The sequence below is a fragment of the Ixodes scapularis genome, unplaced genomic scaffold (assembly GCF_016920785.2).
Source record: "Ixodes scapularis isolate PalLabHiFi unplaced genomic scaffold, ASM1692078v2 PGA_scaffold7__128_contigs__length_106722199, whole genome shotgun sequence".
Taxonomy (NCBI): domain Eukaryota; kingdom Metazoa; phylum Arthropoda; class Arachnida; order Ixodida; family Ixodidae; genus Ixodes; species Ixodes scapularis.
In genome coordinates, this window is record NW_024609882.1 from 74,772,292 (window position 1) to 74,788,563 (window position 16,272).

Here is a 16,272-nt window from a genome sequence, read left to right on the forward strand (position 1 = left end):
GACTCACGACGAATGATTTGTTTGTTGGGTGTTACCTACGAGGTGAACAAGGAGCAAGTTTCTACGTTCGTTTTAGAGGGAACGGCAGCAGGAGAAAGAAAAAAAACGTATATTTATTTACTTTTGTTCGCCTCATTTTAACCGATTAACTGGTTAAAAAATTGATCGCGATTAAAGCATTAATCGATTAATCGGAAGGTTAATCGATCAACTGCCCAGCCCTAATGGCAACAAATATTGTATAAAGTCAAGTCGCCGCAGAAGAGTTGTTTTACTCTCGCTGACGATCTATTTGACACAATCAAGTTATATGCCGCATATTTGTGTCGGTGTTATAGCCACCGTTACTTCACTCAGAGAAATGACCAGATGACGTCTTGAAAGAGCGCGTTTTCACTCGACGATACGCCATTTTCTTTTTTTTTTTTTTGAAATTCGGGGAACGTATATTGAAGTAGGGAGTTCTACTTTCCTCAAAAAGTACAATTACATGCCCAGAGAATGTACTTGAAGTAAAAATACAAGATTTCTGAACCATCTACTTAGAGTACTTCCCAACACTGCTTGGTTATTATTGTTTATTTAAAAATCTTTGGGGGAATTACTAAAGTTTCTCGAACGATCTTCAAATCTTTGAAGATCTGCATATTCTATGTTTTGGGAGGAAAGGCAACGCAAAAAGGTCATCTTGGCTTTGCCCTTTAGCACGTGATTCTTTGAGTACAGCACAAACTACAGGAGCACCAGATGAGCTTCAGAGCAGGTGCTGCATTTTGTTGCCTCCTTTGAGCGAGGATACAGTATGTGCGCCTCCTTTAATGGGCGAGAGTTTCTACGTTGGGGAGAACCGGGATCCAGCCCTTTCTTCGAATGGGTAAAATCTCCGGCGCTAATCCCGCAGTTACTCGGGCTCTCGTGCGTCGTGCCTGTTCGCTCCCCGCGCTTCGTAGCAGAGTTGTTGCAGAGGGGGGGGGCGGGGGGGGGGGGGGGGGGGGAGGGAGGGAGGGAGGGAGGGAGGGGGGGGAGTGAGCGGAGGGGGAAGGAAACTTTTGGAGGGTTTCGGACTCTCCAACCCAATTTCCCCCTCCCTTTCCTACGGTACATGCTCTCCCCTCTTTGCATATCAGCTGATCTTCCAACCTCTTATCTCTTTTGTGCAGGAATGTTTGTTGATAGGAAAAAAAATCACAAAAATTTGAAAGTAATTTGTAATTTGAGTAGAAGTTACTCAGAAAAAGTAATTAAAGTAAACTACAAATTACTGAAATAAAAATGTAATTAAAAGTTACTAAACTACCTAGAAAAGTAGTTAAACTGTAGTAACTTGAGTAGAGTAGTTGAACTACGTACAAGTCTGCCTGGGTGTACGCGGCGCTGCGGTCGTATCGACCGGAAGATCCGACCGGTTTCGAGCGTTCCCAAGGCCTTCGGCGAGCTGCTTCGGCTTGCGGTTTAGCCTTTCGGCGGTATGGCAGCGGGAAGTGGCTCCCGTTCTGAACTGATATTTACCCCGTGTTTGTTGTCGTTTGTGGCCCGTGAAGTGTCATGCCAAATTAGTGTTTACTCGCGCAGTAAATGCAATGCGAAGTGCCGCGGCTGCCCGCTTCATACTGCCTAGCCAGAACGCGCTTTAGTGGCGTCCTCTCGAGCCGTCGACGCAGAGTGTGGCAGCCGCACTGGGCAGCCATAAGCACTCGATGAGCTCACTCTCCCTCCTCTAGTTCTCGGCCACTCAAGCAACCAAGGACGTCATATGAAGGAGGTTATTTGTTGCTTGTTTTTGTAATTTTAATTTGCCTATAACTTTTAAAATAAACCGAAATTCTAGAAAAGAAAAGTTTCATAAGGTTAGTACGTTCAGTGCGCTCAGGTTCAGGGCAAATTAAAAACCAGTAAAAAATGTCCTTGCAGAACCCCTTTAAGAGAATAAATGTTGTTTCTGGCTAGCTACAATCCTGTCCTAATTGTCTGGTGCAATTCAAAACAATGTGCATTTAGTAAAGTTAAGACCCACTACACAGCTTGTAAACTAACGCCTTTCAGACCATTTAGACGATCTGGAAAAATTGTTTTCTAAACGCATCGCACTGCAATTTATTTTAAAGTTACAAACAGTTAGAGGAAGTTAACAGTTAAAATATAAGAAATAAGCTAAATTTATTTTTCAAACAAAAAAAAAAAAAAGAAGTAGAAACCTGTTCTGGGCAATTTACGCCGCCCCTTCGCAGACAACCCACGCGTCGCGATAAGTGCTGCCGACACATGGCGTACGCTGCGTCGAAGTCGCGCCGGCCGATTCGGGTTCTTTCACAGGGTCTTCTACGATTACAACTTACCGCTAAATTGGCTGGTGCTGCCGAGACGGGGCGTGCACCATCTGTCGGCAGTAGTTCTCACTAAGCGTGCACCGTTTGCAAAGTGGCGGCGTATATCGCCCAAGGGTCGTTTCTATCATGCTTTTCATTTTTTTTTTTTTTTTTTAACGACGTAAGATTACTTTTTGGTTTTTGTCACTGCAATCTTCTATTCTCTGCTTGAACGTAGCAAATCGCAGCACAATGCGTTGAGAAACCCATTTTGGCGGGTCGTATAAATTGCTTTAAAGCGTTAGTTTACAAGGTGTAGTACCAGCACTGTGTTTATTAAATCATTATCTTTGGGTATATTTATAACTGGAGTTCCACGCGTGCGCTTTGGTAATTACCAATCAGTTGAAAATAACTCCTTGGCCGCTTTTAAGAGAATTGGAGAAGACAGAAACAAAAACAAAACAAGAATTAATGCTAACTTAGAATATAAAAATACCTAGCTGCACGGGAAGGCGATTTTGATATACATATATTATACACAGGCGTATAGCAAAAATGAGTTTTGTCGGCGAGAACTTATGAATCACTGGGCGTTGCTCAACTTATTAGAACTTCTTGGTGTGTCACTTATTCTTCGGTGAACATATTCACTCGTGGGGGAATCTGACTGACCGGGGAACCAAAATCAGAAGCTCCATACTCACCACTGCCGGCATTTCTTAAGGCTCTGTTAGACAACAAAAGGTGAACGTTGCGAACGCGGCGTAAAGTATCGCACACCAAGGCTGATGGTTCGCAGATATCGAGTTCCTGTTTGACGGCCAAAGAACGGCTTACTTTATGCTCTATGCTGCGTTCGCTGCGCTCAACGTCGGAGTATGACAGAGAGAGCCCTAAACTCTCGCTGAAGAGTACGCAGATTACACAACCCTGCGCGGCGCAAGGCCAAGGGTCTCGGACGCAATGAGGTCTAACCACAGCTGCGCCACGGACTATCTTCCATGGCCTTGCTGCAGTGCGACGAATACCAACACGAGTAAATTATAACCACGAAGGCTTTCAATACATAACTATCGCTATCATAGATTTGTATTTAATTCTGTGCTCTTGTCACTAACAAGGCTAGAATGAAAGGGAGGAGCTTCGGCTGTCCCGCCTTCAGCGCGAGCATTCTCGCTCCCACAACACTCCAGCAACTCGAGCACCTGGAGCGCGCGCGCGCAGTCGGAGCACGGCGGTAAGTGTGCAGCGCGGAGCCGGAGGACGGGCGTTCGAAAGACGCCCTGCCGTTCTCATTCTGTCGGCGACTACTCGCGTCTCCAGCACGACGCTCGCCCTCCCGCTGCGGAAACGGGAAGCGCTCTAGTTAGGGTCCCCCGATTCTCCTGCTCAGCGGGCATGGCGGAACTGCTCGCGATCATCGCTCGCGAAATGTCGTAGTGCTGCAGCCGGTATGGGATTGTACCTTACTGGAGAGTTTTAGTATTGCGCATAGAAGCAAACACAAGCAGTGTGCGTTTGCGTTAGAGTTGCGTGCCCCACGTTGTGCGTGCGCCTCATCGCCATGCGCCATCCAAGACCGCGATTTCGGGCTCCGCGCACGCGCAGTGTGGAACGCGCAAAGCGAACGCAAACGCACAGGGCTTGAGTTCGCTCGTATACGCAATATTAAAACTCACTACTGTTTCACCGGCTTCCAACGCCAACGAAACGTGCTGCAGTGAGCAGACGCACAAGCAGGTAGGCGTTCCTTCTAACTGGAAAGGCTGAGATTGGCAAAAAGACGGCGACCAAGTACAAAAGTAAATAAATGTTATGAAAAAAGCTATTAATTAAAAAAAAGCTTTTTTTTAACTTTTGACCATTTGGAAGTATATGGGCGGCGACTTTGGACGTTTCGCCGATTCTCAAAAGTCGCGACTTTGATAGCACAATATACTTTACCCACAATTAATGTAATTTTACATGGATTTCTCACATTAGCTAGAATGTTTTCATTGATTTTAAACTATTTTTATTTTATTTGTAATTAATTTGCAGCAATTGGAACCAGTGATGATAATTAGCAGTTTTCATTGTGATATTTCTTCGCGCGTTTAAAATTAGGTCATAAGCAACAAATTACATTAGAGCTTGAAGAATTACTTATTCAAATATGTGAATTTTATTATTATTATTATTATTAATACAAATCGCGGCAATGTATGCCTCTAATTAACGCAAAGATCACGAGAATACTCTATTTAACCATAATAGTCTTTCCAGAAAGGTATAATTATGTTTTCTTTTTAGCATATGAAAAACTCTGACATAGTTATCATGATAGACAAACAGTTAAACGCTGGATGTAATATGAAGTCCTATGCGTCACGCGGTGCTATAAAAACACATACACACATTACAGCTGTCTGACTCGGATTCCGTCTTGGGTTGTTGTAATGAGAGCAGCGTTTATTAGTTTATGCGTTTCGTGGACACATTGTAAACATTGGAATTATTCTCTTATTGCAGTGGTGGGATAATTGTCATTATTTCCCATGACAATTATCTGAGCCAGAAAAAGGCATCGAGAACGCACAGATATCAGCACTGATTTTTTCAACAACTACGAATATCAGCCGGGATCGAACAGTATGTCACAAAATAAAGTTTCCGCGAAAAACTTTTCTAAGTAAATAATTACGATGTGAGACACATCTTGAGCCATGAAAGAATCCGAAATTAAGACCTCTGTCGAAAAATTAAATCCAAAATAGAGGTAAGTTTCGGTTTCGCTCCAGAATTAAAACGCGCATCCTTCCGTAATTATTACGCTAAACACCGTTCTTGTTTTCAGGTTAAAGAGGTGACCTGCGCTCATAAAACATTAGCTTCCTCGTATTACCAGAAATAATTTGCGTCGCTCAGTGAAGCCAGCACACTAGACAGGCTCAACAGCGGCACGCATCTCTGACCCTCACTAAACCCGCCATCTTCGAAAATGAATGGCGCCACCTATAGTTAGTTGGAGTCGCGAATACGTTGAGAAAGGGAGAGAGAGGAGAAGATGAAGAGTGTGAGGTTGCGTTAGCGCGCAGGGCTCTGATTGGAAGGAGAAGGGGTAGACGCGAGACTAGGCCCTTGTCCCTACACGCTATCTACCTTCCAATCAAAGTGGGGAAGAGCGTCATCTTTTTCACGCTCAGTCTTGCTATCGAACGCCAGATCGCGCCAGGAGCAGACGAAGCTCATGTTCGCCCTGATTGGAAGGGAAACAGCGGGTACAGACGAAGGCATCTAGTCCACGCCTACCGACTATCCATCTAATCAGAGTTCGGATATCTGACTTCACCACGAACTTTGATCTCTTCCTCTCCCTCACATTCTTACCATATGATCTACTTTGACACGATCGCCTTTACGTTGCCCTCACCGAAGACGTCGTGTCCCCAGCCCAACACAACGGCTTGGCCTGTGTCCGGCGCAGCGTCGTCGGCATCCGGCAGGCAGGCGAGGGGACGCTTCAGGTCGGACTGGCGACCCGACCGGTCAAGCAGCAGCAGGGCCACGTCGGCGTAGTGATGCCGCTCGTTGTAGTCCGGGTGCACGTGCACGAACACCACATTGCGCTGCACGAACGAGTCGTTGCTTCCCTCGGAGATGTTCAGACCGCCGATGCGGGCCAGGTACGTGGTGTCGTTGCTGCGTAGGAGAACGTTTTGCCAAAAGTTGCGACCACACTGCTAACACACCGTACAGAGGACGGACTGCAGACAGTCTGATGCGTGTTTGTTCTTTGTAGAACAGTGCGGTCATAGCCTTCAGGCAAAAACTGCAGACATGTTCGACGCATATGCACGGGAGGGTTTTATACATAAGAGCAACTGTATATAAAAATGTACTGAAAATAAAGGCACGATTTAATTGGGATTGCGTTGTCCACGGCAGCGGACGAAGGGACGGAAATGTAAAGTTTTCATTTAATGCTTCATTTACAAAGAGTCACTAATTACCTAATTAACTATTAAGCTTTATGTCTTATATAACCTGTTTCGATTAGGGATTTGCAGTTCGTCGTTTTCTGACGATGAATGGCTGAAGAGTTTTCGAAAACCAAAATCTATTTTCCTCTTAGGTGTTCTGACTGCTTCGCGTGGCGAAGTTTGGCAACCACGGCAGTGGGAAATCGCAAATAGCTCAGAGAAAGCGCGTTCCAACCCGAAACAGCTTGCCTGCTGAACAGGCGTCAGTGTGTGACGTGTAGACACGTGTAGGTTGCTGTGAATGCGTGACAAAAAGCTTTGGCCCACTCCAAAATCGGCTCGGGGCCCGCTCCCTCGAGCCGCTTCTGAATGGAAAATCATCGCATGCGTCTCACGTCGGCGGTCTCGAAGGTACTAACCTTTATACATTTGCCGTGGGTATTGCATGCGTTGCGCTAATGAAGGCAACTTTAAACTGTACGGCCACTGTACCGCCGCGTTGGTGTAAAATTGATAAAACAAGCAGAAGCGGTAAGGATCCTATATGAGTGACGCACGCGAGGACTTTCAAGGGCTGTTTAAACTCCAACGTTGAGCGCAGTGAACGCAGCGTAGCGCAGAACGCGTGCTTTTTATTGGCCGGCGACCAGCAACTCAATATCTGTGACCAATCAGTATCAGTGTACGCTGCACTACGCCGCGCCCGTCCACGTTACGTTGGAGTATAAACGTACCTTCAGTTTTGAATCGGGTCGCGGGAGCGAGCCCCGAGCAGATTTAGAATTTGGCCAAAGCTTTTGGCCACGTGTTGCCATTAACATACGCGTCCCCGCACGTCACACTCAGACGCCTCTACGGCAGCGAAACTGTTTCCACTGCTGGGGCTCTTTTCCCGAGCTAAGCACCTTTCACAAAGCGCCGCTTTCCTTAATTCTTAGTTAAGCATAGAAGGAACCTTTTATACCTGTGTTATTACGTCCGCCGCCGTAAAAAAAACGTGTTCCTGAAAACGTGTTTACTTCAAGTTCCCATTTGAAATAAAATAAAAAATATGACTCGGTTGTGAAGGACGTTTTACATGAATTAAGAAAACATGCTAACAATATAGTTGGGCCGTGTCCGCACACTCTAAACAAATGATGCGGGACTTGCTCCCTCAAAGGAGAAACTGCGCTGACACAGCCATTAGTCCCCTAGGGGAGCATCGGTAACCGTTAGTCCCTCACAGTTGAACCCCCAGGACTACTTTTGCACCCTTGCATTTAGGCCACTGGGACTAAATATTGCGCCCTTACCTTATTTATTACTAAGTTGTGCCCTTACACCCCCAGGTGGCGCTAGTCAACGTCACATTCAAAATTGGTAAAAATATGGTATCGCTGGAGTAGAACTTTCCTACGCTCATTACACTCAGATATGAACAACGCTTATTTCGCATTGCACACGTATTAATATTTTAAAATAGACACGGAATCAGAACACAAATGAAACACACACAACACACACAAACAACATACACCCGACTGCACACAGGCGATGACACGCTAATTCAATCGCCCCCCCCCCCCCCCCCCAGAGCCAACGTTGCCCAGAGCCTACCCATACGCCTTTTATACAGATCATGTGAAAGGAGTCGTTTTGTCAGTGACCATCTCAACCCTGAACGATGTTACAAATATGGTGCTGCTTTTGCACCAATATTGTTCTCCAATATTGTTGCTAAACTTTCCAAGGAGTGTATATCTTACTAAGATGTAACGGTACACACAGTAATTATTTGTGGCAGTCTATAAAACAGCTTCCCCATAGGCTCTCAGCAGCCATGTTCTTGCTTCCCTGCATAGACTGTCCTGCTTTGCGGATGCGCGTCTGCCTGGCAACGTCATCGTCTCTTGCGAAAAAACACACAAAAAAAAAAGAACACAGATTTTACAGAATACAAAAAGAAAATAAACCAGAATGAATCTTTTTTTCCTTGAAAACGTTTTTAACACGTGCTACGTGACTATTTTTATCCCAATTAAGCCAAAAGCAAAATATAAACGCTTTGAAAGCACGTTCAAAAGAATGCAGAGGGGAAGGACGCCAGGACGATCGTCAAAAGCCGCATGGCTAGAGTATCAACAATGACGGCGCTTGAGTCAGCGCTGGCTTCCACGACGTGCTGGAACAGAGGCTGCAATCGTCATAAAGTCAGCTTCAACCCTTCAATATGCCCCCTCCTGCAATTTTCGATGCTACGATTGTCTGTGGATACCTCCCCCTGCGTTCCGGAACAGTAAGTGCGTCGCTAACACAGGCCATCGGCTATGCAGCAGACACCGCTACCTCGTCCGCGCGTCGTTTGCTCCCGCGCTCTTACTCCCGCGCGCCTTTCGCTGCTTTTTCTCCCGCGCTTTTTCACCCGCAGCTGCTTTTGCACCCGCGCGCCTTTCGGTTAGTCCCGGTCGAGTGCAGTTAGTCCTCAGCATTTGCGCACGGTACCTTGCTCGAACCAGATGGTCTCTTCGGGGAGCAAATGGGAGTTCAGGGACCAAATGCTGTTGTTATGTATGATATGTGAGCATTATGACTGCAGCCAAAATTTAAAGGGACACTGACAAAATATTTACGCTCACCAAATTTTTTTTTTCTAAACGGATTTTTTGAAAGCTTTGTTACTAAGAGGACATTTTGCGGCTCGAAATTCGGCTTCTTTCTGCCCGAAAATTGGCCTGTTTCAGTCGCGCTCACTCCCTTTTATTGTGATCACGTGGCCGTCAACCTAAAACGTACCAAATATATTCAAAGTCGTTGAAAATCTCAGGCACGCATTCAATATTAAAAATAGGGAAGCGTACGAACCCCATTTTTTATAGCCTCCAAAATGCTGCAAATAGATATATGGAAAAGATTATTGCGCAGATCACAGGAAGTCCATGTACTACGTCATTCTCAATATGGCTACGAAACGCGGGCTGGACAACGCAATGGCGGCGCATGACGGACCAATGTCCAAACGCAAGTCAAGCCGCTACATCGTAGCTGTCGTTCCTGGTACCGGCCAATCGATTTTCAACGCAGAACAAAGAGGGAAAGGGATATAAATCCGAAACAATTGCACGACGAACGGTGTACACAAGTTTGTCGTCGTCGTCTGCTTTACACGCCTGAGGAGCGGAGGAAAAGAAACGCGGACGGATGTAGTCACCTGACTTTTGGCCACACTCTCCTGCTCTACGTTTCTCTCTCCTCCTCGGTAGAGATCGTCGGCATGTCGCGGCCATGAGCTTCTGTGCTCACGTGTCGGTTTTGGTTTTCTGCAGTTGAGCATTATGGCTTTAATAAAACTATACGTGACTCTGTAGCAAAACAAAGATTGGGTAGTCAGTCTATCGACACCTCAATAAATCGCTCGGTAAAAGAAAATATATTGGGGGTGTCAACGTCATTTCCCTATTGAAAATCCGTGTAGGGGCCCCACATGGATGTCTTAATAGTTTTCACGTACCCTTAAAAATGGTTGAGGGGTTTGAGATGATAGTCTAAGTTTTCTAAAATCATGATGTACTCGTCCGCACTTCCTATAGAGTGTACGAGACCCGTCATTTTTTTTTTTAGAAGGCTATAGTTTTTCTTTTAGTTCTTTCCGAGAAATCCCAACACCAATAAAAAATAGTTTTCACGGGTCTGTTGGGGAGATCAAATGATACTTCACGATATATGCGTTGGGGAAGACGCTGGTCTATTTTGTATCGGGCGTTCGGAACGAGTCTAGGAAATTTAGTAGACGTTCCCCTTGCCTTGACCTTCGCGGAAGGCCGGCCTTAACAGGATACTACAAAAATCGTGAGGCGAAACGACTCCGTCATAAATCGCGCGGCGCCGCGCTTCCGACCTGTGTTTTTTTTTTGTTTTTTTTTTCGGAGGGACAGTTTTTTTGTTGTTTTTTTTGTCAAAGGTAACCCGTTTCTTTCAGGGGGGGGGGGGGGGGGGCCTTGAACATAATCATCACATGGGTCCCAACAGCAACTAACAAGCTGTGTTGGCTGTCGGTCAAACGCTCAAGATCTCCGCTGCTCTTCAGGTCTCGAAAACGGGAAAGGGAAGAGCTGTGTTCAAAATCAAAATCAAAAATAGATCCTAGGTACTGCGGCGAGTCGTGTCACATGGCAATACAGATAAAGCGACGCTGGACCCGGGTAGGTTTTTGAAAACAAATGTTCAAGACACCTTACCCTGGAATAAGAACGAGTACATTTCGGAACACAGTCAAGGATTCGAGGGCCCGGTAGAACAGAAGGACAGCGTTGCCAGGAGGCGTGGGACGTAGAGTCTGACGAGAACCGAGGTTACCGAAAAGTGGAGGAAATCAGGAGGAAAATCGTGATAGTCGCTTGGCCTGTGCCCAAACAGACATCGGACCACCGGACGCTTCAATTTCTGCGATTTTTGAGACTCGTGTCGCCTTACGATTTTTGTGGTATCGAGTCTGGACAGGCCTTGGCTAGGCCCCATCGCTCTGTCTGTTGTTTTTTTTTTTTTTTTTTGCTCTAGTCGTTTACGGGCTAGACTATGAGTGCCCAAGGACACCAACTCCCCGTTTGCGAGGGAGAGATGATGCGTGGGAAAAAGCGGGTCTTTTATCTGTTTGCTTGAGGATCACCTATTGTAGTGAAAGGAAATGCAGCATTCGTCAGAGACTTGTCGACCAATTTGTTCTAAGTCAAGGAGCTCAAACTAAATGTGGAACAACGAGCGGACGCTCAGTTTCGGCATCCCGCCCCATACGTGGGACCTGTCTTCTATAGCAGCTGGGTGTGCGGACCAAGAAAAAGCTCTCAGTGCCCGGTTTCTAAACCTCCTCGCCCGTTCGAGTTCGGATGCATTCAGCGAGCGAAAGAGGCACCTGCATGGCGGCACCAAAGGACGGCACTGCGACTGTGCTCTGGATTTCTCAATGGCGGAGGATGTTGGTTGCGCGTTCGGGGTTTTCACTAAAGGTGTTAGTGACTCTGTGTAAATGTACGTGTGGTGCACCTGCCCGGTTTTATTAGTTGGTAAACAGTACATCTCAGGAAGTTACCAAGCGGCATTGTGGGTGCCTCGATGGATATTTTTTGCAACACACACTTTAATTGTTTCTACTTGGTTCGATCACTTCTTCAGACAGCTGCTTGCGCACGGGTTGAGTAGAAGTTGGTTCTTATAGTATTTTTGGGTTAAACATGCGTGTACATCTGAATGTGGGAAATAAATTTACGATAACGGGGGACGCTTCATTTTCTACGCTAACATGACTCTGCCCAAATCTGCTGCGGCTCTCCGACGAGCTGCTACTTTTCATCAAATGTGGTTGACTCTAGCAGCAAAGTTGCATGTTTCCATTAGTTCGGTATTGCTTCCGTATAAAAAAATAAAATATGTAGCAAATTATGGTTTTATTTTAATTTTCCAAATAGTAACTCTCTGTTACAAGAATTCACATCTCAACAAAGCGTTTTTTAAAATATATGTCAGTGTTTTCGCCCGGCAAAATTATAACTCTTGTATTTGTATTTTTCAAATGTATTTCTGTTTTTCAAATGTTTTTGTGATATGTATCTTAATACTTTTGTGCGGATGTATCTCAGTATAAGTATTGTAGCTGTCTTTGTCATGTATCCCAGTATTCGTATTTCAAAATTTCTATTCATGTATCTCTATGAAACGCTGCTTTAAATGGCTTAGAGCGCTATTAGAACGTTGAAAGAACCGGTAGTTTATTAGTTTCATGTCTGCTCTGTCGCTTCAACAAACAAAAATAAACAAAACAAAGTCATGACGTTTCTTGTATCATTATTACGATTTCGTTTCGCCATTGTGAAGCAAAAAAATTAAATATTTGCTAAGCAGAAGAAACGACGTTCACACAGTGTTCCGAAGAAGCAGTGCGCTGCGGACAGGATGATGGTTTTGGTGATGAGGGTCCCCCCGCACCAGAAGTTCCGGATGCTCACCCTATCTCGATAAATAGCCACCTGCGAGAAACACTCGGACCGTTAAGAAAATGTGACACTTGAATGGGCACCGAGTCAGCTTAAAACTAATCTTTCCTGCAGTTGGGTTTTATTTTTTTTCGAATTTTCAATTAACTTGTTTTGTTCAGGAATGTCAAAAATATTATGAATATTTTCTTCCAACTACAGACAAAGGTGTGACAGGGCTATCTGCCGCTTTGTGGGCGAAATATCCGGCTATGTATCTATACGTCCTCCTTCTTTTTAGTAATCAAACTTTTATATATATATATATATATATATATATATATATATATATATATATATATATATATATATATATATATATACGTGTCGCCGCTTTTAATTTTCTTTGTGGCCATAGGAATCTTTTTTTTAAGTTGTATCCGCCGTCCCGCAGAACTCTGGGCAACTCGCAAAGAGCCCCATAAGTCTAGAGACAATGCTTGTAGCTCGCATGCGCATTAGCGGCGTTTCTGTTGCAGGAAGCGTAGCGGAGAAACAAAAGCGCAAACCAAAACTTTCAAGTAGAGAGTTCTAGTATCGCGCATAGGAGCAAACGCAAGCACTGTTAGCTTATGCTAGTGTTACGTACTCCTCACTGAAAATGCGCCAAACGTACGACGCAACGCATCGAGCTATGCGGATGTACGCTTGTTAGTATATGGTATTAGTTTTGCCCATGAAACCAAACGCAAGCGCTTTACGTCTACGTTAATGTTTAGTCTTCCACGCTGCGCATTTGCGCCGTTCCCATGTGCCAATCTAACGCCGCAGTTTTAGTTCCACGCACCTACATTATAGAATACGGAGTGCTAATGCAAAAGTACCGTGCCTGCGTTCGCGCCTACTAGCAATGGTGAGTTTTAGTTTGCGTATACGAGCAAACACAAGCGCTATTCGTTTGCGTTAGCATTCCGTGTTCCACGCTCTGCATGCGCGAAATCGCCATGCGCCAATCCAAGGCCGCGGTTTGGATTGGCGCATGGCGCATGGCTTATAATAAAAAGCAAAGGGATAGGACGCAAAAAAAGCTGAAAAGTAGCTTCCGCGATTCCCGACAATTTACTATGGCACACATGAAACAGCTTGAGAAAAAAAAATACGTCTTAAATAATATTGTCTATTTCTTTTTTTTTAATGAAGTCCATTCTAACCTGCTTTTTAAAGATCAATTGGTTCTTCATCAATTATACATGTCATCTCTCACGGATAATCAGTTTAAGTTTCAAACATCAGCTTGTCGAACAAATCTTGATATTGACTCCTTCATGCTGAAATAAAACGACTGGAACCAGCTCCCTGACTCCATCGCTGCCATTTCTGAGATTACAAAATACAAGAAACAGTGCAACGAATTCATCTGCTACAATCATTCATCTTTGTAGTATGCCTCCGCGCCTTGAGATTATAAAAACAAATATTTAAACTAGTTCATTACAAATTAATAAACAAAAGGGTTGGATTGACACACTGTACAATATAAATTCAATCGGGCAAGAAATATTCGACTCTGCAATATAAAATTCATTCATATTTATGTATCAACTATATCCGAAACAAAATCGCAGATGAAGTATTGTTGGAGACTCGATTCCCGAATAGCGACTGGTGAAACTTTTGTGTATACATCTATGGGCACTTTTTAGCTTATGCCTTGCGTACTTTCTTTTGTGAAGGGGTCACCTCTTAATACTCAGCGTTACGGGTGTTCTATGCTTTGACTTTCGAGTGGGAAATGCAAGGCGGTTCAGATATTTTGAGTTTCTATTTCCCTCGACTTTGAGACTAGCGCTCGGCTTAAAATTGTAAAAATTGTGTAGGGTTATAACTGCGAGTTGATTGAACACATCAGCAATGTGAAAGTCCTCTGTCATATCTTAGGAAATTCTGAAGATCTTGAGAGAAATATACATATTTGAAGACGTGGTTTCGCCCAAATGCTTCAATATCAGTAAAAAGTGTGTTGTAAATAATTACACTGATATAAGCAAGATAGAGCATTTTCGGTAGGGCAAGCCGACGAGTCAAGATAACTTAGAGATGGTAATAGTTGTCCGATCAAATGTACTTTGGGAAAATAACACCTGGCGTTTTGAATGGAGAAACGATTTCAATATATGCGTTTAAAATAAGTCTGTTGGTGTATGTCCCTTGATTAGTTTTCCGATGAAGAAAGTATGCATCTTCTATTTGTGTATATTTCAACGATATTTCATAAGCCCGCAGTATGAGAGACATTTTCGTGAGAGCCCTTAATAAACTGGGGGCGTTAGCGGTAAAACTTAGGTGGTGGTGGAGCTGCTTGCGAATACCGTTGTGTTCCGCTGCAGTACAGTGCTGGTTCGACGCGACCAATAGCGTTCCGCAGAGAGCTTCAGTGTTTTGTACGCAATGCTAATACCAGATCCTTTACACTATTCTAAAATTATCTTAATTTTTATCTAATAGCATAAAAACAATATGACTCATTCAATGACCTGCGTTAGCGGGCATTTCGAGTTGCTAAAGCCAACGGCAAGAACACGCTCACTCTCGACCGTAATTTTGTATAGCATACACAACTACGGGATAACCCCCTCCATTCTATTTATCAGCATTCCTATCATCATACTCCAGACGGTAAGTTTTAGGTACATTGCTTTACAGTTTAGAATAAAACTTTTTTTTTTTTTTGCGATCGTGTTGAGCATATTAGCGATATGCTGACAGGCACAGATTTATTGAGATTTCCAAAACAAAATTGTTTTCCAATGCACAGGAAACAAAACGGTAAAAAAATTGTCTGACTTACGTTGCTACGTACAGTTGGCACACCATGAAAGAAAACACAAATATATCAACAAAAAAAAAACTGTTTGTGATGAGCACTTGAAACAAGATTACGAAGAATCGAGCGTGTGTGGCCTCATCTGGGTGAAGCAGCGTGATCCAAACTGTTTTTTTTCAATGATAATGTAGTGATTGCGCAGGCGAGCTGGTGGATGTTAACCATTTTGTTCTTAGCCCGAGACTGAGGCAGGAAAAGAGGAAAGTTTCGAAGTAGAAGAAAAATGAACAGTCGAGGACACGTCCTCGACTGTTCATTTTTCTTCTACTTCGAAACTTTCCTCTTTTCCTGCCTCAGTCTCGGGCTAAGAACAAAATGTTTTTTTTCGTTTCTTCGTACATTAAAAAAACTGAGCTTTTCGTTTGTTTTCTTTTTTAGCATGAACTGCATTTTCCGCTTAACTTAGCGACGGCGGGGGGCAGGGGGGGGGGGGGGGGGGGGGAGTGCTGTTACGTCACCTATACACGAGTCCAGTTACCACGCTACAGTTAGAGAGAATTTGGATGTCACGTTACCTGACGTCACGAGACTTAGAGACCGATTCAGTTCCATCGTTACATTTAGCGAAAAAAATGACGTCACTTGAACTACAGCCCGAATCAGTTACCCTCTAAATTTAGCGAGAAATCTGATGTCACCTGACCTCACGTCACGGGACCTACAGACCGATTCAGTATCCCCGCTGCGGAAAAATTGACGTCACATGCCTTGTACACCAACTCAGTTGCCCTGCTAATTTTGGAGGAAAAATTCATGGCACGTAAACTGACGTCCCGAAACCTAGGGACCAATACAGCCTCCTTAGTTTAAACCTCAGTTTATGCGTTTGTTTGCTAGTTTGTGAAAAAAGGAAACCTTGCAGTAATGGGGCAGATAAAAAAGAAAATTGTAAAACGTAACAAGAGAAAGAAACTTATGAAACACGCACACACGTACACACATATCATTATTGCGAGGAAAGTGACGGCGACGACAGGGCAGTGGCATGCCCGACAATGTCGCTCGCACCATGTGCTGGGTCTAACTTCATAAATCGATTGTGCTTTTTTGTTTTTTTTTGCATTTTGCTCTTCTCTGCTCTCTGCTGTCACTATTATCATGCTAAATATATACCAATTGTTTCAGAGAAGACTTTCCTTCCAATGTGGCGGTTCAGGATAAAACAAGAAACA

The 16,272-nt window shown here is 44.2% G+C and overlaps 1 protein-coding gene across 1 annotated transcript in view; it reads right to left on the reverse strand.

Moving 5' to 3' along the window:
* Positions 1 to 16,272, reverse strand: part of LOC8034239 (clotting factor G beta subunit) — a 69,436-nt gene that overhangs the window by 11,421 nt on the left and 41,743 nt on the right. The window contains exons 5-6 of the mRNA XM_029971409.4: positions 12,164 to 12,270; positions 5,722 to 5,990 (exon numbers count right to left, since the gene is read on the reverse strand). Coding sequence (XP_029827269.3) covers positions 5,722 to 5,990; positions 12,164 to 12,270 — 376 coding nt within the window. The remainder of the gene's footprint in view (positions 1 to 5,721; positions 5,991 to 12,163; positions 12,271 to 16,272) is intronic.